General features: G+C 43.4%; 1 protein-coding gene across 1 annotated transcript in view; it reads right to left on the bottom strand.

Moving 5' to 3' along the window:
• INSR (insulin receptor) overlaps positions 1 to 25,125 on the bottom strand; it is a 58,007-nt gene that overhangs the window by 20,979 nt on the left and 11,903 nt on the right. Inside the window, exons 3-6 of the mRNA XM_068920429.1 lie at positions 2,800 to 3,115; positions 988 to 1,133; positions 544 to 688; positions 60 to 274 (exon numbers count right to left, since the gene is read on the bottom strand). Of these exons, the coding sequence (XP_068776530.1) occupies positions 60 to 274; positions 544 to 688; positions 988 to 1,133; positions 2,800 to 3,115 (822 nt within the window). The remainder of the gene's footprint in view (positions 1 to 59; positions 275 to 543; positions 689 to 987; positions 1,134 to 2,799; positions 3,116 to 25,125) is intronic.

The following is a 25,125-nucleotide window of genomic DNA, read 5'->3' as shown; positions in this document are numbered from 1 at the left end:
CAAAGACAGAGGGAAAGGAGAGCGATGCAAAGTCTCACAGCATTCGGAAACTTTCTTACATGAGGCTTGGTCACCATTTGTCTTCAGGGCTATGTCATTCCTTTCCTGACGCCCCTTAGTCCCAGAGATCTCCTCCATCTTGTGGATTTCTGATAAACACAGTTTGGGATTATAATGGAAGAAGAGTTTGCCTCGTGCAATAGTAAGGTTGTGCTTACTCCAGTCCCAAAGCTGGCGAAGATTCTGGTTATCCAAGGCATAAAAAGAGTAATTCCTGAAAGCAGAGAATGACAATGTGGATTAGGAAGAGTGGATTAGAAATCTCACTTTTTTGTTCTCATACACTGATCCAGACACTATGGAAAAACAAATACAAACTATCTTCGCCAATAGGCTACAAGCCATGGGCAGAAGAACATTTAAAAATAACTTAGGAATTGTTTACCAATACAAGTCACCCAGATAGCACTGGCACTCCTCACACTTCAAAGCACTAAATTATCTTTTGAAGAAACTCACCCAGCTTCTAATGTTTAAACTCACCCAGCTTCTAATGTTTCTCCTCTAATCAGGTGTAGTTTACGAAAAAAAGAAAGAGAAACCAAGGCATAGGACCGGCGAATTTTTAGGTAACCTGAGATTTCTTCAATCAAGCCAAGATTTGCTTCTAGCTCAGCTGCTATGTTATCTATGGAGAAGAAAACATTGGTTTTAGCTTTCTGATATCACAGAGAGAAACACTGATATCAAAGCCCAAACAGATTAAATAGAACTTCTCTACCTATCCAAATGGCATTAAAAAAAAAAAAAGGTAAAAAAAACCCTAATGAACATCACAAGAGCCTTTGCTTTGCTGTTATTTTTTCCAGAATCACTCTAAGATTCTGATGATCAAAGCAAGAGAGAAATCCCTCAGCTCATAGAGAGTGTCATATTCTCTGATCTGACATCCAGTGCCCTCTACCTCCTTACTCATCCAGAACTTACTTCCTCCACGGATATTTATAACTAAGCTTCCATTAACAACTGTGCAGCCACGGAGCTCCTGGGCAGATGTCACTGAATCAATAGTCTTCTCTTTCCCATAGTCGCAAACCTTTGGGCAGGGCCCTGCACAGGGAGTACAGTGCAAGCTGAAAAACAAGAAAGTCAAGAACGTAAGAGTGATGCTTTTGCAGAATATCATCCGGAGCAATCCCAGCAATTCTCAAAAGCAGAGAAATCAGCTCAAAGGGACACTGTTCTGACAAGGAGCCAAGGGATTCACTTGCCGTGCACAGCACGTGGCTCTTAGGAACCCCAAATAACTGCTAATTATTCTTAAAATTGTTTCGACATTTCAATTTCCAGTCTGAACTACAGGTCATTATGAGATGAAACAATTTCTCCTCGCCATTCTGTCCATTCCTACGTAAGAGGAACCAGAACAAAGCAACTTCGGCTATTAGGGGTAGTTGATCCACCATGCTACTGTTCAGTGCTATACGTATCAGGGGCTTCAAGATTAAGGAACCCGGGTCCAGTCCCCATCCTAAGAGGGTTAAATGTGTAGTTGATGAGCAGAGGGCAGGGCATTCATCTGGGAATCCTCTGATTAAGGACTGCACATAAAGTTGCTTTAAAAAGGCAAGCAAGCATGTGCTTTGTGCTCTGGGGAAATACTTCTTAAATGGCAGTAAAACGATTGCTTGCCCTGGTCATAACACCACAAGAATGTACTTCCAACTAGTTCAGAGAGAAAAAAAAAAGAAGAAAAAAAAAAAAAGGGCTTTATCTGCTCTAGGAAAAGCAGAGAGTAGTGTTGTGAGGTCCAACTGACAGCAAACTGGAGCAAGCATAAGAGAGAGGAGATGGCTGCTGTTATACAAACAACATACCTACTTTGGGGGCTGCTGGTTCATCCTTTTGAAATGCAAAACAGGAAACAACAGTTTCAGGGAATTTGCTCTAGCAGGACTTTTTATTCTATCGGGGCAAATACATGTGAGCACAAAAGCTACCAATATTCAAAGGAAATCTGACTCATCACTATATATAATGTTATTGTGGGATAAACAGTGAAGTTTTTAGTGATAAACAGCTCAGCAGCAAAAATTATTTAATTCATTTGCTGAAAAAAAACGTGGGAATAGTCAGAATGGCTGTTCCCTGCCTTGAGTCATGCTACAGTTGTTTGTTATATTGTCCGTTTATGCCTGGCACAGCTTGAACCTGCTCAACGAAAACAATTGGAGGGATGAGGGACAGAAATTCTGAGAATGAGCCACTCAAAATACACTGCATAGTCTGCATTATACAACTCTCTTCATTAGGCTCAACTTTTTCCTATTCTGCTTAATATGAAGGCCTTCTAGTCCGAGGTCTGCTTTGGAAGGGAAGGAAAGGGAAGCAAAGCAAGGCTACTAAAGGCCTCTCCATTCCTCATCTCCCTCATCCCACTCAAGTACAGGGAGGGCCTTCTGACTTGATAACACTCCTTTCTTGCCCTCTCTCTCAACCTCCCTTTCCCACTTTTCTAACTTGAGAGGGAAGAAGGGAAGCCAAGCGAAGCAGAGGAAGAATAAGCTATTGACACATGATAGGTAAATGTGTCTGCTTCTAACGGCTTAAACTAACAAGGTATTAGTTTGCCAGTCAAATCCAATTACATCAGACAATTATCACAGACGCTCTAACACTTGAAACTTTTCTCAGTCTTGACCCAGAATACAATCTCTACCCAAGCGAGAGATGCACAAAGCTCCTGAGCAATACCCAAACTACAGCACAGTTTGTTTAGTTGCAGACACTTGCACTTACTTGCTGGAATTCATGATGTACCCTGATGGGCATTCATGAACACATTCGTTATTGTGGATAACGTGACACCCTGACTCCCTGGCATTTTTGCATTTGTTGTGTAGTTCCTGGCAGAAGCTGAAAGTCACGCAGCGCCACCCCTCAAAGTGATAGTAATCAGGTGGGCAGGTATCCACACATTTGCCATCAAGGTAAAAGTTGCGGCAAGCCACGCATTTCTCAGGGTTGTTTGGCTCCGTGCAGTCCCCAAGACATTCGCTATGACAGCACTGCCCATCAGAGGTGCAGCCTTGCGACTTGCAGGCAGGTGGACAAACTGCAAAGAGAAAAGACAAAAAGCAACTGAATGTCACAGCACAGCCTGACGATACGTGACCACGAGGGCTTACTAGCAACCACACTTTGTCCTGCTCAGCTTTGCACCCTTCTTTCCACAGGGACGTCCACAAAGCGCAGAGCTCTGCCTCACCTCCACTTCTCAAATTCCAAATTTTTTATCACGCTGTCACAGTGCAGAGTCTGCTGCCATTCACTTATTCACTTGAAATTTCAGTTAAGCAGATTATTTGGGGTACTTGCCTCCAAAAAAAAAAAAAAAAAAAAAAAAAAAAAGAGAGAACTGAGTTCTCTTCTTCTGCACTCCCAGCACTGCGAGGCTCCCAGGAGTGCTCCGACTGGCACGTTACACCTGAAGCCCGGAACGAGTGACAAGAGGCTTGCACAGTGACAGCCTTCAAGCCTGGGATAACCAGTTTCAGCCAGAAGATCCTAGTTTCCTAGTTTAAGAAACTAAAATTCCCCACACTAATGCTGCAAATAACACACGTCCAACCCTACTCTTACATACCCTTCAGCTTTATCAGAATCTGCTCCCTGCCCATATATCAACCTGTCACCGGTTTCCCTGGGGGAAGCCTGCTGCCCTGGCACCCAATACAAGTACTTCAGGGCTTCTCCCGAGGAAGTCCAAGAAGAAGGGCACCCACAAGAATTATTGCTTGAGGTTTTTATGGTTTACTTTTTAATTATCCATTACTTAGCGCCTCACAATACTTCTAATGAGCGGTTTGGGCTTTGAAATAGAAACCAAGCTGCAGCATAGCTCAAAGCAAACACCACGACTAACGCTGAGCGAGGAGCTGCAGGAGACGGTGAGCAAAGTGAGGAGAACTCAAAGGAAGCACATTTCTGCCTCTTTACTTACTATTTGCTCAGCACCTTCACACTCAGACTTACTGTTCAAATGAGTCTGAACAAATTAAACCCAACTGCTTCATCCAGAACACGCCACAGAAACTTCAGCGCAGAAAGGATATAATAAAGCCGAAGACACCACTAGAAGAATAAGCCAAAAAAGCCAAGCACAGCTTTGATGCAGCAGGTCATTTAAATAGGAGAAAGAACGTGAGAACAAGGGAAGGTGGCATGGGACTAGATTTAATGGTATGGTAGCACGCAACCCTTGGACTACAGCTGTGAATCACCAAGAAGCAAATCGCAATAGCACCTTCTTCTCACCTAAAAAGAGAGAATTTCTCTGGGGGGGGAGAATCTGGCCCTGATCTGAGCTACGTCTGTTGACCTGCCTGAGCACGCTCTCCAAAGCGGCAGACAGGTAAGCTCTCATCATCTGTGCTGGCTGGACCAAGTAACTTTATACTGAATTAACAGCAGCTGTCTCAATTTCACAAGCTTTCAGTCCATGGTGGATACATGGGCTAGAAAGAAATCTACCTTGGACATGACAGAGGTCTAATCAGGTGCTTTTGTCCATCTCTCCTTTCTCCTAATAGAGGCTTTGCCACCCCAGAGTCTTCCCACAAGTCAGTATTTTAAAAGCAGTGTGACACAGACCTCCTGGGTCAGAACAGTAAGTGCATATGTATTCCCCTTTCCACCTCCATTAAATCTATGCCAGACTGCAGGGCTCTCACGACAATTCTTGCAAGTACTCAGTACCAGAAAAAAAAATAAAGAGGCAGCAACATAAGATGTTGCCACAAATTAAGGTTTATAATTTCCACTGCAAATGACCATCTAGACCACATTTCAGCGGAGTAGCACTGTCCCACCTCTTGGCAGTTCCAGGTCATGGCTTGCCCCATGGTTCCCATGGGGGCCAGTTTCAAAAACAGAAGGGTCAAGGTCAAAACCAAAACCCTATGGATGGTGACGTGACAACAAAAGGAAGGCTATAACCTGCACTGTGCGTACATCAATACACTCGGGGCAGAACGTGGCACACTCGCGTCTGCTAATTGTACAGCCAAAGTCAGCGTCCTGAGGTCTCCACTCTGGAGCACTGACAAGACCTAAACCGTGCCTGTCAACTGCATGAAGGCTGGACAAGTCCAAGGTTTTCATATGATCTTGGACAATGTTAAATGACATGAACAGTACAAGACTGAACTCTTTTAAATGTAAAAGGATCTGCTCCGCAAACCTTTGGGGTGGGGGCTGCAAAAACAATGCAGATACAGTAAAAGAAAAAATATATATATATTTATGTATTCATAGGCACCCCCCCCACTCCTAAAAAAAAAAAGGGGGGGGGCAAATCTGAATCACAACACTTGGCACAAGCAGTTCACTTTTGGGGATATTCAGTGTTGAAGCAGAAGGGGCTTTATTTGGGGAAGTTCCAGACACACCAATGTTCAGGGGCTGGAACGTTATTTTTAACTTTTGGCTAAGTTGCTCGGTCAGACCAATACTGGAATGTGGTCTAGTTTTATTCAACTAAATGAACAGTATGTAGGTTCCATAGTACAACATGCCACCAATGTTTTTATGATCAAATCACCAGCTGCGGTTAGGAAGAACCTCCCCCCTCGCTAAAGGATTGCAGAATTAAGTGTGTTAAAGCAGTTAATGCCATTCTTGGAATAAGCAGCAGTAGCTGCAGCAGACGGGATAGTAAAAATGAGCAATCTCTGGTTTGTTCCAGCCCGATAAATCCTTTGAACAAACACAAAACGGCTAAAGTTGAAATTCTATCATTAGGTTCATTTAATCTCGTAAATATCCGATTTCTTCAATGTCAATCATTCAGTGCAGATATTTTCTCTATCCATCACCCAAGATTCATCCATTAACATGAAACGCGGGAGCGGATTACAGAATTCATTTGCTTTTATGGTGGCAAAGCTTTTGCCCTTTTATAGCAATAGCTCTTATTTACGAACCTGTCATGTAGAAACGGTAACTCGCGGAAAGGCAGCAGGCAAAGAGAAACAACTTGCAGGTGATACCTTGTATTGGACTAAGTACAAACTGAGAAGCTTGTTTAAAAACATGGTTAAACTTTCTTTACCAGGCCACAGACAGAGCACGCAGTCCAGCAACAGACGTCATGGCAAGGGGTTAACGCAAACTCGTAATTAAATTTAGCAATACAGTACATCAAGAAAAGCTGTGCCTAAAAAGCAAGTAAACAACCTGGGACTGGTACTAACTGAACTGCTCTGGCAAGCACGAGAAAAAAAACTAAACCAGCCATTCATTAGAAATATTGGCAACAACAAAACGCAGACAGAAGATTCCAGAATGTAGTCCAAAACACTATCAGACTTACTAATTCTAGTCTAACATGTCTAGGTTTATGGGGAAAAAACCTGTCTGGGCTGTTTCTCCCGCATCTGCCCTGCGGTCACCCTTCCTCCCCAGGGAGCACTGATACACCGGTGTCCTGCGCGGGCTTCCACGCTTGCCGGACTCAACGCCTCTCTGGAGAGGGGACAGTATCCACTTGGGAAGTGGATTCCTACGGCAAACATGCAGAAAAGCTTTTCGCAAGCAGGAGGATGAGCGGTGGCCGTGCAAACTGCAGCGCTCGTCATCAGCCCTCGCTGCAGCGTAGAAGGCAAAAGGATGCTTCCCAGATACGTCCCATACTTAGGGGCTAGAAAGTTTAAGAAAGTCAAAAGACATTATTTGTTTCTCTAGGAGGCAGCGCATCAGACGGGCAATTGTGCAAAGTTGGTCCACATGCAAAACAGATACACACGACACGTAGTTTACCTTATGCCACACAATGTTTTTTATTTGTGATGGAAACTGATCTCCAAAGTCCTATGCTTCTTTACACATTTTAAACGCAGCTGCAAATATTCACAGGGCAGAAACTGTTTAAATTCTCATCTCTAAAGGTTTTTAGAAGATATAATTAAACTATTTTTGAACAGGAGAAAGGCAGACGTTAGGAACAATTTTAACAGCTTTTCATGACTCTAAGACAGCTTGAAGAAGCGAAGTAGCCAAGGCAACAATTTTTTTTCATTAAGCACTCAAGATCAGAAATTGTCAGTCACTGTTTTGTATAAATTTAAGTCACAGAGGATCCTGAATAGATGTCAGCTAGACATCATCGAAGTATGCATGCTAGAAAGTATTTCACTTTTTAAAATTAGCACCTGAAAATGGTGTAGAAACCTCTCCAGCAAATCTTCCCTACTGCTTTGGATAAAGCCTACTGCAAGATCCAGGTCTGGATGGGTCAGACAGCTGTTCCTTTTTCCCTCCTCTCCTTCCCCCCCAACATTACCCTTTGCCATAGGACAACACAGACTAGGATTATGCTGGCCAGGTCCATCTCATCAGCGCTTTCTCATCTAGGTTTGTGGACTCTAACAGCTGACAGTGACTCGTGGAGATTCACCTCTTCGCGAGGAGCTCGCGCTGCTGGGAGCGGCAGCAGGGTTCAGCCCAAACCGAGCACGCGGCCTCGGGAGGCATCGCGCGGCCTCTGCTTAACGTCACGGGAACGTGAGATTTTGAAGAACGTGGTGCTGAGCCCACCCTCCCTCCCTCAGTGGGGAAGGGGGTCAACTATCTTCACTTCCTCACAGAAAAGAGAAAAATTGAAAGGAAACTTCTGAACTCCTCAGTAAACAGAGGCAACGAAACAACTATTTTTGGGGCAGAAGCCACCGTGCCCTATCGGGAAAGCTGCTGCACGAAACAAGGCTTCAGCACTGGCACCAGAGCAGAGTTCTTCATCACAGTTACATAAACCTTTTCGTCAGATCCCCAAGAACTGGGCTTCCGAAATCCCGACCCCAGCGACGACAAACCGCACAACGCTCGGCTAACCTGCCCTGGACGGGGCAGAAACGGAGCTGACACAGAGGTTCAAACCTGTTGTTCTAGGGGTGAATAAATATTTAACTAGCTAGCTAGCGTGGCTCCAAAGACTTGGGAAACAATGCGTTTTACAAACCTTTCTGATTATGGATTCAAACGGACATTTCTTCGTGCTGCTGAGGCCCAGCTGGGGGGACAGACGGCAGCAGAGTCAGCGCAAAGGAATTTCTACCTCTATGGATCACTCCCGTCACTTCGCTCCTTCTCGTGCTTCAGGTGAAAACAAAATACACTGACACTGTAAAATACTCCCGAGCCAACACAGATAGCCAGAAGATCCATATTTAACAGGCAAGTCAATTAAGCTGTGTAGCTAATGCATCTAGTTTGCCTGAATCTCTCTGACTGACTATTATGAAAAACATTTGTGTTAGGTTTTATTTCTTGCTTTCTGCTAAAAGGTCAAAAAGGTAGATTTTGCTTTTCTTTCGGGATCCTCTACCACTGGATTGATTTAAATAGCTATCCCCTGGGTCAGCTGAGCAGCTTATTCAGATAGGCAATAGTTCAGGTAGAGTAAAAGGTATATATTTTATTAAGAAGAAATTCTAAGCCACATGCATGCAGCTCAAGAAATGGCATTGTATCCTGTACCGAGACAGACACTCCTGCATGGCTTTGAGACTGCTCAGGCCATAAACCGATAGGATTTTTCTACCTCGCAATCACAAGCCCTGCTCCATATGACTCTGGGTCAGCAGGGCCAGCGCACAAGCCCCGCGGGGCTCCCGGCTGGCCAGGGCCACCGGCCGCGGTCTGGGCAAGCAGCTCCTCTCCGGCCGCCACGCGGGAGGGCGGCGAGCAGGAACCTTCCTTGCACTGCCAGGTCCGTTTTCTCGAATGATACAAAATGGGTTTCGACTATAAACAAGGCAATTAAGAGAAATGAAAGACTCCAGTTCCCCCAAAATCCAGGACAGGAAACAACTGCGACAGGAGAACCGCCCTCAACCTTAGCCAATGCATTTGCTGCCTGTGCAGGGAGGCATCCAACCACTCGGGCTATCTGCACAAAGCAAACACGGCTTAACCCCTTGCCGGCCGCGCAAGACAGGGCGATGCAACCCAGCCACTTACACGTTAGTTTGCATCATTCGCCAACAAAGCTGCTGTAAAACTCACAAGGCTAATGCAATTCAACAAGTTATTGCAAGGTTTTCTCGTGCCGAGCTTTAACTCCCGAGGCATATCTATAACTGGAAGAAAAACGTAGGAGGAAACAAGGATGAATCCAGCATTGACACGGCTTAAAATGGCTTATTTTGGCTGTGATATGTATAATTCAATGCCAGAGCTTCGGTTAGCGTAATGTTATATGATATGCACACGTGCATAATTCAAAACCAGTGTCCCACAGAAACAGTATCGTAGAGCTCGTCATTTCCCTGCGTTTTTTCCTCTTACTGTACATGGTAGTAATTTCTGTCATATATATTTATTCAAGAATGTTCTCTCTCACACACACACACGTATATAAATCATAGTTGAGTTATAGTTGCAGTGGGAACTGTAACTTAATTTCCTAACTGTATATTAGCAATATTGAGCTCAGCAGAAAAGTGTTCTTGTGGTTCTACACAAAAAAACAAACCAAAAAGAACAAAGGAAAACTACGGACCAACTGCCCAAGGCAGTAACTCCTATGCGTCGGTGTCGCAACCTGTGACCTTATTTTAGCACTGCAGACTCTGCGCATTTCCTGAACTTCTAGAAACGCTAAACAGTGTCACTTTCACCAAAATCCACACGGATCTTGCATCCTTACAAAATTATGACTTAAACCATGTTATACACATATGCACCTAAACTAAGTGCATAAATACATCACAAGGTTGAAAGAAACTATTTAAGATATACATACGTACGTGTGTGTGCATGCACGTGTGTAAAGATGAGAGTAAGTACGAGATCTGGGGAGCGGGTTCACAGGGGGTTCTTGGAGGGCAGCTGTCGGAAAAGCAGTATGCTGCCAACCACCCTGCCCTGCAGCTTATATCCTTCAGTTATTTCTGTGTGTCACCAGGACCAGAGAAGCAGAAATCTGAACTCTACCAGCGACAATTCTTCGACTGCACAGGGCAAACTGCTCCCAGGGATGTGTTAGCAAAAACTGAAGTAGAATATACTGGGGAAGAAGAGGACCATAGGGGCCCAGCAGATTGTGAAGAGTTGACTAGAACCAGAAAATGGTGCTCTAGGTCTCCTAGACCCCCCAGAATCTACTGGACAGGTAGAGAAATAAGAACAGCCTAGAACAGAACACAAAACACAAGGTTAACGGGCTTCTGCAGACAACTGCCAGCCAGCACAGACAGCTGCCTGACACTGGGCTGTAGTTATCAAGTGAAATTCAGGAAACATTAAAATATGTTTGAGTAAACTTCATGTCAGTTATCCAGCACTCAACTGCTTCGCATTTATTCTTTCCGGTTGCCCAATGCCAGAGATGCCCAAGGAACAAATCTCCGAAACATGTCAACTCAAACGCTTTTATTCACACATGGAGTCTCAGGACTGAGCACCAACTTGGGAAAAGAGCAAGTGCCAAATAACTTCAAGGTTTTACAATCAGCACTAAAATTAAAGTGTTATTTATAAAATAAGAGAGAGTACAGTACATAATGCCACGACCCCACTGAACTGCGAGTTGGGAACGTTAGGAGGTCCGTATTTACACAGGAACAGATAAAATTAACTGCAGGTGCCTCCCTTCCCATAGACAGTGACTTCCAAAAACAACACACTGTTACTAAAACATAAAAGGAAACTCTTCCCATTGACATTTCTCAGGACAATATTACAATTCTTATCTTGCATATCAGTAAGGAGAAGAAAAAGCTTGTTTCGCCTCCAAATCCCTTCACGAGTTACGTGCCTATCTGGAGCGATGGTAAATGTTTCAACCATTGCAAAACGGGACCAGAGCCATTTGCAGACCTTGCGGATTCTGCCGTTTTCTGCAGCGCGCCCTCCCAGCCCAGAACAGCCGCCGCGGTTCAAGCCAACAGAGATGCTGGTAACGTTGCACGGATCTGTTAGGATTAGCAAACGCAAGGGGACATCCTGAATGCCATCAAGCCTCAGGTTAGAAAAGATAAAAGGGTTTCGAGTTCTGCACCCCCTTGTCCAGCTGTGATAATGCGGGACATGGAGGCCTCTGAAAGAAGTTGCTGAACGGAGATAGGGAAAAAAAGGTTGAGTTGTGTTTTTGATACAGGAAAAAAAGAGGATGAAGGGAGATCACTTCAGAAGAGGTTTAAAGTACTTCTGAGCACTTGCAGGCTCTTGCACGCTAACCTTCTGCTCTTCAGACTGTGGAGCAATCAGTTATTTTTCTCCCTATAACTACTGGTCTGTTTTTCCCTGGAAACAGAGACACTGACTCATACACAAATTATGCCAAGGAATACAGAAAAGTTACTAGGAGGAACTTGTATGTATGTACACACATACACACGTTTTATAAAACATATAATTTATATATGATATAGATACAAATACATATATACAAGAAGTTTTTGGTCATGTGTCCAGCGTAACTGATACCAAATTTCAAATGTTTTAAAGCGTCTTGGAACATTTGCTACGCTGTGCACATCATCGTCCTATAGGCAACAGATTTAACTCACTGCATTAGAACTGCACAGCAAATTAAGATTTGTTACATCACAACGTAGAAACAAAACCCAAATAAATCAAAGAATTACACTTTTTAAGAGTGCATAGTGTTTTGCTTGCAAAGTGAAGCAAATAAAAAACATAAAAATGAAAAGAGCTGCTCTCCAAGATGCCATGCCAGAGCAGACAGACTGCCCTTCTCTACAGAAAGTTCTCTGGGGACGTCCTGGCAGGAGAAACGATGCTGGTGCTTCTAATTTTCAGAGAAAAGTAAAACGAAAGGAGAGAGTCAAAAGATCAATGCAGTGTGTATAAGTCTAGCTGCATGACATTAATTACTGCACAGCTTTGTATTCTCGTACATCTTTCAGGAAATCCACTCCTTCATTTGCTACAAACAGAAGATACCAAACACAGCTCTGCACGTTTTCCCCCACTACGCCGTTTCCAATTTTTCCTATCCAGCCACCTGCGGCGAGTTCAGGTATACCATATACCAGCAAGTAATCTCAATGCGGTGAAGCCTGGAGGAAGCGGTAAACTACAATGGATCCACAACGCTGTTGGTCACCCACTCCTTATTAAGGAATTACAGCCTTTGCAAACGCGCTCCTCCATCCATTACACCAAGGATGCAACTCGATCCCTCCGCCAAGGGGTCAAAAGCCCTTCGTAACTGCAGACTGACTGACTCCAGCCACTGAGGTGAGCTACTGAGACAGCCCAGCTACCATTTTTTACTTTCAAGGACAGACCTTCTTGGGATATAGACCTCAGCAATGATACTCCCTCACTTCTGCCCCAATGAACCTTCAGGAAGGGCTCAGGCATCTCACAGATCCTCTAGACTTTTCCGTTCCCCTCCTTGGGAGGTTTTCACTCCTGCTATCCTCTGTCACCCCAACTATTCACGCTGAGGAGCAGACGCCTCCCAGTTGCATATGCCTAAAACTGCCCAAATACACTGCTGAGCAAAGAAACACTTTTCCTTCATGCATTTTTAAGCAGCCCACATGGTATTTAGATCATGGCAGCAAGCACCCCACAAACTGACTTTACAGAATAAGGCACCTTTCTCTGGCGAGAGCGAGGGGGCAAAGCTGGGGAAAAAAAAAAAATTAAACCTCAAGACTCCATTTGTTTGCATTTGTCTAGTACAATTCAACTGAGCCGATTCCCCAAACAAGTAAAAACAACTCGCAGAATTCCCACTGAACTCTTGGCAATCAAGCTCTAAATATCAAAACATGGAGTTTGATTTGAAAACACAGCAGCCCTGTTAAAGGCGGAACAAGTGTCACAAAGTGCATACGAGGATAGCAACAAGAAGTTGTAAATACTTTACCTAGCGTCTACAACACTGCTATTGTGCCAGTCCCTGGCAAGCAGATCAAGCCCGCTCTTGTACTTTGTGTTCAAAATTACACGGGAGCTTAGTGCAGCATAAGGAATTGGAAATAACTACCAACCTCAGAGGGTTTTTTTTTCTTTAATATTCAAGCCCCAAAATTGGCACTGCATCTTCAAGTATGCCTCGAGCTCCCAGCCACTTATCACTAAATATAATGCTCTGTGCAAAGCAGTGCAAACTCCAGGCTTTGCTATTTTCAGACCTTTTGATGGCATATAATTCGAGAACATTAAGAAACCACTGCATCCATTCCTATCCCTTAAGTACCCGAGGACTGGGAGGCCAGAAGCTTCCAAGCTCCAGCGCTGCTGACAGCAATTTCCAACACAGCCACTAAGCGAACTCTGTCCCCCTCCTTATAAAAAGCAGCAGAAACGTTCCGCTACCTAACTGCTGGGGAACATGCAGATTCATAAGGAGTAACAGTTAATCTTAAGGTAGTTTGGAGATCAGCCACCTCATACTGTACTTGATCTACCTCGTAACAAGGGTTTGTAATTTAGACCAAGATCAGAAGAACCCTTAAAAGGAATTTAGGGTTTTTTCCTGTAAAGTTTTTCATATCTTTTTCTGCTCACTGCTATAATTTATTTATTTATTTATTACAAATCTCAATCCTTACTGCGTTCTAAGGATTTGCTTTTTGCTTTTATCATTCAGTGGTTTATTCACCATGTGGAAGCCTCATGAGAGCTTCACGTTAATATTTAACTGTGTATTACTCTTTCAGATGTACAGCATCTTGCAAACATTTCTCAGTTCACTTTAACCTACTCCCTTGTGAAACCTACTTACTCTTACTGAGGTGCCAGGAGACCGAAAAGCATCAAAGTGATCCATGCAGCCAGAGGTGCCCTAAACACAAATGCAATTCAGAGTAAAGCCTCTAGCTAGGCTTTATTTTGGATACAGATATGGGCCCCTGCTCTCCAAACCAGCACAACGTGCACCAGCTCCCTCGAAAGCCCTGTGACTGCAGCGGCACAGTGCCGAGGGCAAGCTTCCCAACAGGCCGCTTTATTTCTTAGTAACTGGCGTCAAGGATTGACCAGAATAAGATGACAGCATCACACTCAATGAGAGAAAAACGCTGAACCAGGACAAGCCATAAAAGAGAGTAGGAACTTGGTATCTGACATACTGAGAATCAGAGACAAATGCAGATACGCAGAAGTCCTTCAATGTACAGCCATGGTCCAAGAACACAGTCCCAGCTAGTTTCTCCAATTCTACCAGCTGCTCTAACACAAGCTATTACTTCTACCTACAAACCTTGTCCTGAAAATAAGGAACGATACGATCAAAGCATCAGGCTGACAGCACAACCTTTGCTTTCTGAACAGATAAGAGAGGGGTAAGATTGCTTTTCTCAAGGCCACAGAGGAGGATGTTATAGTAAACAAGGCTTGAAAGAATGAAAGCTAAGTTGACACATTCAACTATGTGTGGATAGAAAAGATTGCATTTTAGATACGCTACATGAAAAGATGTGTGAAATGTAACCTGGACACCAAAAATAAGAGCAAATCTATACTGAAAGGGACATACAGTATACAGCAAACAGGAGAACAGAGCTGTCCATAACTGAGAAAGGTAATGAAAAGGGTGGAAGTATAAGATTAACCACAAGGAGATTAAACTGATAACTAATGATCTACACTGAAATGTCAGACAGAGGTTAAGATTTTAATCTGGACAGACTTCACGGCATATACAAGAATCATAAACAGATACTGAGGCTGAGTTTGCGTTTGTGGATGAAGGTACTGAAAAGAAGCCAGAGAAAGAAGGACCAGGACCTATGCCAGCCCCCTCCTTCCCCACCTCACCTCTCAAAGCTAGAGAGCTAGGTGAGGAGAGAGAAAAGAGTCAAGTATTATCTGAAGGCCAGTTGTGCAGAGAAATATTTGGAGGATGAATATGCCTGTGCAGCAGAGCTAGCTAGCACTGCATCCTAAAAAAAATTTTTTTTTTTTTTTTTAAAAAGGTTACCAGGATGCATAAACTGTTTCAGTGTATGGTCATTTAGCATGCTGCCCAAATACACGCTAGACGCGGAATGGCTGCAGTGGGAATCTGATTACAATGCCGGCCTCTGTCCCACTGCAGCCGCTCCGAGGGTAACGGGTTTCGCTCTGCGCCAAGAGAGGCTGACGCCTGGGACCCAAGCAGAGGGAGAGAGCCTCCGAGCCGCGCGCAGGCTCCCTACGCCGTTAGCGCCCTGGGAAGAAGCGCCGCTGGTCAGCTGCCCGCTCCAAGGCTGGCAGCGGGCAGCTTCCCAGGAATCAAAACAGAGCAGTTACTCCCCGCGCCAGTGGCCAGGGCCTGAAAGGATTCGCCAAAGGGCTGACACATAGCTGCTGTGCAGCAGACCGCTCTCAATTGCCATTTCTTAACGAGCATGCGGAGACCTGCCAAATCTAAACAGATACCTGCACTCCTTCCTAGAGCACAGTATTCACATTTATAATGCAAAAAGGACCACTCCGATTGCTCGTTCTGACCCTCTTGTTTAATGCCGCCTATTACAGATCCAACAGGAATTAATTCCTGCTGGGCTGATCAGTTTTAGAAAAATCATCTGGTCTTGATTTAAAAGATTTCAATGATGGAAAGTTGACCATAACCTTTTGTTTTAGCAGTTTCACCATTAGAAAATAAGCTTCATTTCTGGCCTGATTTTCTCTATTTCAACTTCCAAACTGAAGACCCTGTTACCAGATTTGTTTCCCATGTAGGTACCTCCAGAACTAAATGCTATAAAGCATGTCTTTCAGTCATTTAATAGCTCTCATAGTTTTCCCCAAACCCACAACAATTTTTCAAAATCATACCTGAACTGTGGAAAGGAGAAATGTATGCGGTATCTCATTACTAGACATACTTTTACCAAATGCATACATTATACTCATCCATAATACTCTCACCTACACTAGCCATTTTGGCTACATTGACTCATGTCCAATCCTTACCCCTTTCTTTGCCCAAAGCTGCAAGGTTTTAATCTATAGAACATGGGCTTTTTGCATCACTGCTTCCCTAATCAAAGTCCCAAAGGAGATGATACAAATGACAAAAAGGTCACACAAATATAACTCTAAGGAAAAACACATGGCTGTAGATTAGTACAAAAAACACTAACAGTGTTGCACAAGCCACCCTTAGAGGTGGTTAATGTATTTCTCCTTGTAGATTATGCAAGAGAAAGTTGTAATCTGAGGGGAATTTAATCCCAAACCATAGCACATCCCAACAAAGAGAAGCCAGCAATGAGGGAACTAAACCTTCTGAGATTACATTAACCTCAGGGGAGATCTCCGTTTCTCAATCTTTCTTCCACAGTAGTTAACAGCTCCAACTGCCAATTGCCAATTTGTGAAAATCCTACTTATACTTCATACCTAGGACACGATAAGCTCTTAAGATAAAACTCATCATCACTAAAGTCACTCTGTTCAATAATAAGGAAGTACAGTAGTAGCAAAAGTCTCGTTATCAGCTGGCTAAACTATGCTCAACTGTACAGAGAAACAGGATCGGCTTGCATAACACAAGCTTCACGGGCGTGTGCCACGATTGCTAAAAAGCCTCAGCTTCACGGATGCTTATCAGCACGGCAGTCAAGATATGGTCTAATCACCAGCTACCATCAGCGCTGTCCATTTCAGAGCAATTAAGACTATTCAGAGTTGGTCTAACTGATACAGTGGCACAAGCCCTGACACCTGCCAATCCCTAGAGTAATTACTGTGGGAGAAAATCCAGACTAGCTCATCTAGCGAGGAAAAGGCATGGGACTCTCCTATACAAAAAAACCCTGAAGCCATATCAGTTTCTCCAGGGACAAAGACTCTTTTTCTAGAGTACACTAAAGAGGTTTCAAATCTCAGCACAGAGCTGCCATTATTGAAAGCAATCTTTAACTGGAACAGAGCCGAAGAAGTCCTCGGGATGTCATCCAGCCCATCCACCTGCCCAAGGCCCGACCAAATACTTTACCTACAACATTTCTGACAGTTGTTTGTCTAAACTGTTCTTAAAGATCTCCAGTTAAACTTTGCCTCAAGGCACTTCCTGCATTAGCTGTTTGAGCTTTATTAAAATCGAGCTCTTCTGCAGGTCAGGATCATCATCTCCGTTTTGCAGACAAACGCTGAGGCACAGAGAGGGGAAGCGACTTCCACAGAATTACCCAAAAGGCCAGTGACGGTGCTGAGAACAGGCCCAAGGTATCAAAGTCCACAGGCAGCACTTGACCCTCCACAAAATACGGACTTGGGACAAAATGAAAACACTTGACAGTTTATCGCCAAGTCCTGTTCAGTCCCCTTAAGTATCAAAGCAAGGCTCATATTTGAAACTCTGCCATTTCAAATTAGGCTTCGGGTGGATGCATGTACTACTGTAATGGATAGTCACTGGCAGATCTAAGCACTGGGAGAACTAAAGCTTGTTTAAAAAACACAATCTGGAGCTCTTTTTGTTATCACAGATTAGAGCATGTGGAAAAACAACACGCTCTTCCCCAACGCTGATCAAGAATCGTCATGCAGTAACTCCTCCTTTTACCAACAGCCACGCTAAATACATGAGCGGAGGATGCTCCTCTTACCACACCTACCACATCTATGCACTATAGAAGCTCAAAGACCAACACTTAATATTGCCTAGACTAAAAATTGATGCTCGATGAAAATAACTGAATTTTCCTAATTTTCTATCAAGCTATAGAAATTTGATACTTAAGCACTGAAAGAACAGCCAAACACTATAGGAGCTCTTTAAACAGCCCTGGAGATAAGGTTATTATAACGTGGAAGAGAAGTCCAAGGAAAAGGTAATCCATACACGATGTATTTCCACTTTCTCTTGGGCTTTTGCTAATTTAACAATTGTAGAACTCTGCCAGTGAGGTGAAGAAGTTGTTTCCGATAAAATTCCAGTTTCCACATAACTGCTTTTTCATTAAGTCTTCTAGTAAGACTGCACGTTACGCTTCCAATTTGCCAGGAATACAAAACTGTGCATAGATTCCCCGAGTCTATAATCCACCAAATTGGATGAACAGAGAAACAGTTTACTGAGCTTTAAAGGCTTCATTTCAAATACAGTTTTAAAACAAAAGTCTTATTCCTTTAAGCCATGTTAAGGCTCCACTGGGCGAGACTTTCAGACAGTCAGACATCACACTGAGGAGCTCCATTTCCTCTCTGGCTTTTGGGAGTTTCTGAGGGGTACTTACAAGGGAACTCTTGGACTCATTCATCCTGAACTGAAGCTGTGTAAACACATCCAGTGCAATCAGCCTTATTTCAGAAAGATGACATTCAGAAAAGACTGAAGACCAGAAAAAACAAGTCCTATTTGTTTTATTAAATCATTACATTCTATGGGCAATGGAAAAAAAAAAAAAGGTAATTGCTTTGTTTTTGCAGAAAAGACAAGAAACACTTGTCTGAGACTCAAATTTTTGTGAATGCTTTTCTTGCTCATAAAGTATTAAAATCCTTACATTGTAGTAATGCAACATGGATGGCTAATGAAACTTCAAAGAGTAACAGAAAAACGCTTAGTTACCCCATCTCTGATGACCTTGCTATTCTGTGATGTCTGCTGACTTGCAAATGCCTTATTCCTAGGAAAGCCAACATACTGGTAGAGCTTCCTGCATTGTTCTAGGATTTCCTAATCATATCTTTAAGAGTGCAGTAGGGTTCAAGCCCTCTTTCTAATGTGATCATTCCTAATGCATTTTCACCATCACAAAAAGTTGCCAATATCCTAACATTTGTTTTTAAAATGCCTGAAAATTTGGTTTGAAGGAGATTTCTAAACTCTCAGTTCTGCACAGTAACTGGAACTTCATTTTCTGCTGCAGGTTCCTTAGTAAAAAAACAGTTACTATTTTCAGATATTTCCGAACAAACAACTCAGAAGCTAACGGCATCTCGCTCGCATTATCAAAAGTTGAGTTGCCAAGTTCAGCAGCTCTCCCACAGACACCAAATAATCCTTCCCCCGAACACACGATATCAGACTCTGCCTTCTTCACTCCACATCAATAGCAGAATAATCAGCCAGCATATGGGCAACTCCACTGTGTGTCATGCAAGCTACCTTGTAATTTTGCTACCCAGAAATGTTACATTTCAGCACTGAACTCGCTCTCCTCCTCCTGGCAGGAGGGGCCCATCTGTTCCTCCCTCTCCGAAAGGCACCCGGACAGACGCTGTATCAGCCCAACTACTTCTTCACCATATGCACTGCTCCTTCACTACCAAGTTCTGCCCACGCAGTGTTTAAATCTATGTATTCAAGCCTTCAATTGCAATAATGCTGTGTGTTGTTAATATAATTAAACCTTCTCAGCTACGAAACCACCGAAGATATATATATAAATTGAGTTTGAAATGGCAGCTACATAATACAAAGCTTTCATTTCAGACCTGAAGACTTATAAACTCCAAGCCATGTCTGTTCCCTTGCCCTATAAATCTTTCCTTGCTTAAAATCCTACAGTCCAACAGACTTTATTTTGATTAACAAATTGTGGTCATCCTCACCCCTTCCCTGCCCCAGACAATTCACTTTCAAAAAAAGCCACTAAAAGAGAATGACTCCATTCTGAGAAAAACCTTGCTAAGGGTCAGACTACAGTGAACTGTGAGGAGCAGTAAGAACCAGAAAGCCAGCAACCTAACACCCTACGACTTCTCAGTCTGCAGATATTTTCTCTGGTCTCTGGCAAGCTTGCTATCTAAGCCGCCTTAACTCTGCACATTGACTTAAAAACCATCAGTCTTTCGCTGCAACTTGAGCCGAGGCACAGCTCATCACGTCAGGGCCCTGAAACTCCAGCGAGGCCACACGCCAGCAGCAATTCTGCTGGAGTCCCAGGTGACCAGCAATAAGAGGTGCACGTCTCCAGAAGCCTTACAAATTACAGAGAAAACAAAGGATTTGAGTAGGTCTATGAACAAATTAGTAAAATTCCCCTTCCCCCAACAAGAGAGATCCTACAAACCGTACAAGCTTCATCACACACACTCAGACTAATCCTGCTAAATACCTGCCACTCATTATGTTTGCATACGAACAAGAGCTGTAACAGGAAAGAGCTCAATTGCCCAGCACCAGTTAGCGCTTTGGTAACTACAGGGTGGTAGGTTGCATCAGCAGAAGTTTAACTGCCAGATTTCAAGTTACAATAGAGCAGTATTTCTTGGTATCCTTGAAAAAGAGCATTTCTAACCTGATACACAAGATTAAAATTACTTTTTTTTTTTTTTTTTAAGAGCTCTGAAGAGAGCCTAGAGAAGAACCTGAAGAGAGCCAGAGAACCTAGGCACATCCCAAGTTCCTCTGCAAAAAGTAAAATGAAATTGTTGTGCTGAACGCTATTCCTCTAATCAGACTTTCTTTCCAAGTCTTCTGTAGGAGCTCCTTCAAAACACCCTCTTTCTCACAACTGCTGAGAGCTCCTCAAGATGCAGCTTCTGGCCAGGTAAGCAGGAAAGCATGCTCCCAAATTAAGGGATTCACGTTTCTGGTACTGAGCTAGAGGCTCCTTGCTTATATGGAGCAAAATCTTGCCCAGCATTAGGCCTTCTGCTCTACAGCAATTCTGATCATATTTTGAAGAAAGGAGAAGGAAATTCCAGGTTAGAAAACTTTCTGAACAGGTGCCGAATATACTGCACTAGCTTTCCAGTTCATTTAAATAAATATTTCAAAGGGAAGCCAGATTTCAACGAAAACACTATACTAACTCGGCCAAGATTTAAGTACTACATGGAGCCAAAAAGTTAATTCTCTGTTTGCGTTAAACGTCATAAGCCAAAATAAAAGCAACACTAATGATGCTCCAATAATGTCAATGCCCCCCCCAGTACCGCATCTAAAATCTAGATGAGGATTATGAACGCGCATGGTTGCACTCCGCAGCATTTCAATACGCAAGCCATGCAGCGCCAGCCTGCGCACTCAGGCGATGCCAACCACAAACTCGGGATCAAAGCAGCAGCTGCAATAACTACAGGCACGACCCAAACAGCTCTGCTCCGCGCCAGGCGGCCCCAGCAGGCACCCCCACACCTTCCCGCTACCCGCGCTTCTGTCCAGCCAACCCAGGGCCCTAATTAAGAAGCATAAACATCCCAGCAAGTTCATTCACATCCCTCCAATAGGAACTTGCACACAATTATAGGATATAATTGGGAAGCAGGATCACTGAACTTTTAACCAGCTATTGTTACAAGCTGAGAGGAGGGTTAGTGTTGCTTCCTCCAGGACACAGACAGTTATTCACTAACCCTGTAATTAATCACGAGGTCCTGAAATCCTCAACCTTTCAGCTAGAAACAATCTTTGCACTGGTCACACCTTTTTTTGTTGTTGTCTTTTTTTTTTTTTTAAACACAGATTTTATGGACAGAGGCAATCAATCCCTGTCAAATGCGATTCCTGACAGAGAAAGACGTTACACAGCTTTGCCAAGTCACATGTTTCACTTGGTCTCATTATACACACTGCATGTGTTTCTCTGTGTGGACCCAAACAGCTCATAGACCTTTTGAGGGGGGGGGAAAAATATAGGGTTATATAACCTGTCCAGTTGATTATCTTGACTTACCGCACCAAGGTGCCCCAACATGCAGCAAGATCTGCTCTGAATGAAACAATCTCCTCCTCCCTGAGCAAACACATCATGCCAGATGAACCATCTTCATTTCTAGGACTCCCATTCACGTCTTGCTAACCCTAGTTAATCCCATCGCTGTTTTTTGTTTTAAACATTCTGACTACCTGCTTCTAGAAGAAAGGCAAAACAAGACAAAAACAACTTTTCCAATTTTCACTGTAGCAGCAGCAAAATACCTTATCCTCCTTTTCATCTAATCAAACACGCTGTTTCTCTTGACAAGATCTCTACACAGAGATTCAGCTATCTTAACTTGGGGGAGAATTCTCTGTATTTACTGCTTATCAACTCTTGGTTGAGCCAGGAATTTGCTCTTCAAAGTGCTGTAAAGTCAGAGGGGATCAGAGAGTGGCTTGTGTCTAAAGTCCTGGTCGGGGATGGAGGAAGAAGTGAAGAAGAGCTTGCCAAAGTGATGGTGCAGCTGTGAAGGAGCCCAAGAAACAAAAACATGGTGAGAATACAGGAGCTGCGCGCACGCACAGAGAGAGCTGTTAGAGCAGTCAGAGAGCTGTTACCAAGTGGAAACCGTAAGCGTTCAAATCCTACAATTTTGTGTGCTCCCCGGTAGGTGGACTGTTAAGAGAAAAGCCAAAGTAAATACTTCTTCACAGCCCAAAGTTTTCTTTGTTTTTTTTTTTAAATAAGTAGTATATTCTTAAATTGCAATTTGTGAAGACTGATTTTTGTCACCTCTTCTCCCCTAATTTTGGGCTATACCATACTACCAAGCACCATTAATCTCTTAACTACTCTTAATAAGCTAAAGTGAATTAGTGTAGGATGTCTAGCCATTTGAAAGCATCACAATAGCCCCAACCACAAGCGCTACACGCACTCAATAAAGCTGTCGCTTGGCAAGGTTCAGAACAGACGCCCCAGTGAGATTATCGGGTGTCAACTTCCATCTGGCATTTGTTAGAGCTGGGGAGGGGGGAAGCAGTTCTTATCAGATCTCTAAATAAAAAGAGCACTTCCACTTTATGTGGTAGCAACTGGAAAAATTTCTTTGTGTTTGAAGCTTTAAAAATATCTTGCCCTTGAGGTTGGCTAAGTCTGTTCGGTGCTTCGAGACCCCTTTCCCATACAAAGGTAATAAAACTAAGCTTATGGTTACAGAAATTCCCAGCACATGAAAATTACAGGAAGCTGTTGCTAAGTAATATTTCTACCTAAGTAAACATCACAAAACGTTTCCCACACACACCTCTGAACTTTGTTATTCAGACCTGCCTTGAAGATGTTCATAGTCACAGAAGTTCTCCTGGCACCAGTCTCTTTAAAAGCACTCACTTCCATTTCACAGCGGTTCAAAAGCACTTCAGGCTGAGCAGTCTTTTTGCAAGTGCTTTGCTGTGTCGCCTATGCTAGGAAACACAAGAAACCTACTGAAGCAACTCTTCAGGCCCTTACCTGTCCCCTACCTGTACCATTATTTTCCCTGGATGGGTCACAAGAAAATTAAGAGGCCAGCTCTCTTTTCCAGCCCTGCTTGCTACACAACTGCGTAGCAAATCTGGACAAACATCATTACTTTTCTACTATACCTTCCTTTAGCATCTCCTTTGCATGGCAATTACACCAGACTGTCATCCCTTCTACCTACACCAGTTTACCAGCTAGTTCTCCAACTGGCCCAAATGTATAACTGTACAAGAAATTCTAGATGTCCTGAGAGACGCATCCTTTGTTTTTATTGCACATAACAAAATACAGTCTGAAGAAAGAGTGTGTCTACAAGCCTGAAACAACCCACAATGTTAAATAATTCAAACTTCTGGCTGGCTGAAGACCCTGGATGAATAGGAGAACTTGAATTTCATCATATTCTCTAAGGAATTAAACTCATATTCCGGATATCCATCCTTACATTCCAGGAATGCAGCCTTTTGATATTCACAAGGGACTGTCTGATAGTACAGATCGTTTCCCTGCCCATTTTTGTTGGCCATTCCACTTTTCCTTCCTATTACCTTTCCTCACCTCCAGAGGACTCAACGTGCAACTAAAAGGCTGAACAGCCTCTACAAAGAGGCTATCAAAAACATCAGGCTGCCTCAGAGTAGGTAGGTACAGAGAAGACCAACCACAAAGAGAAGTGGCAGGAAATCCTGTTTTACAGGGAATTGTTTCTTCCTCAAGTGGAGTGACAGACATATAGCATTTTTATTGCATAAAAAGAAAGTCATGTGGAAAAAAATGCAAAATACGAAAATCATGTTTGGCAGATCTAAACTGAGGTCTAGGACGTGGCATTTCCAGCATTTTTATTGTCTGAATTCTTCAGCAAAGACACTCTCCGCATGAACATGCTGCACTGAACTAAGAATTATGTTTTCATGATAATGAAAATGAGTATTTAAAAAAGTCTTATAAAGACGAAGCTGAAAAGGTACAAAACCTCCAGAAGAGGCAGAGCATTTAGCTGCCACAAACAGCATAAGGCTTGACCCAAATTCCAAACAGACTGTACATTACCTTCCCTTCTCACCCAAAACGCAACATAATTTAAGTTGGCCTTAATTGAATGGACTTGCTTTTCACATCTACACAAGTAATTTACATTTAGAAAAAACAGAGGAAAACCTCAGTCGAGGAAACACATCCCGACCAGCCTTAATCTACGCGACATCCACATTCACATCTGTGCACTCCAGCACAGATTCCTCAATACTGCCGTCGTCGTTTCCAGTGCGTAGCTGCCCACAAATCATTTCAGTTCCTCGCAGCCTGCTTCATGCACAACCTTAGCTCCAACCTCAGTAAGAAAGATCCTTTACTTTGTTGTCTCAAACATGTTATCACTAACCAAAAAATTTCTGGGCCAGAGTTATAGCTGCAAGTATGATTCAGAGACTTGGATGTGTGCCTCAAAGATAATTACATGCTGCAACTGAAAGTTAGTTATGGAGTTAACTGGGATATTTGGACTGATTAAAATAAATACCAGAGATGCATGCTCAATACAAGCTCGGCATCCCGACAGGGATGACGCACACGAAGTGCCTGCGGAGAGCAGGCACGGGTTGTTGGGGACCCCGCTCCGGTCCCCGCCGCTACCATCACCCTCCCCAGCCGCACGAGGTTTTCCGGCCGTCGCCCATCCCTCAGCCTTCCTCGTGCGCTTTCTCAAGCTTCCTGCCGACCCAAGGTTCTCCAGCCAGACTCGCAGCATAACAGGCTGGGAAAGTCTGGCACCTCGTGACCTTTCTCCGAGAATTGACACACATTCTGCAACATCGAAACAATCAATACTGAAGTATTCTTTAAGTCTTTTTTCCAGTAGATAAAAGAGCAAACAAAGTAACGTGCTGCCAGTTACAGTCTCAAGGCAGCAGTGCTATCTAGGCAGCCTTCGGTGTTTAGACAGCAACAACAACCTCCCGGCCAGAAAGCAGAACAGCAAAAGGAGATCCTACACTAAGCTTTATGCATCAACTAAGGATACAAACATCAA

Source organism: Struthio camelus, chromosome 26 (assembly GCF_040807025.1).
Source record: "Struthio camelus isolate bStrCam1 chromosome 26, bStrCam1.hap1, whole genome shotgun sequence".
NCBI lineage: Eukaryota > Metazoa > Chordata > Aves > Struthioniformes > Struthionidae > Struthio > Struthio camelus.
This window is presented reverse-complemented; position numbering and strand designations above follow the sequence as displayed.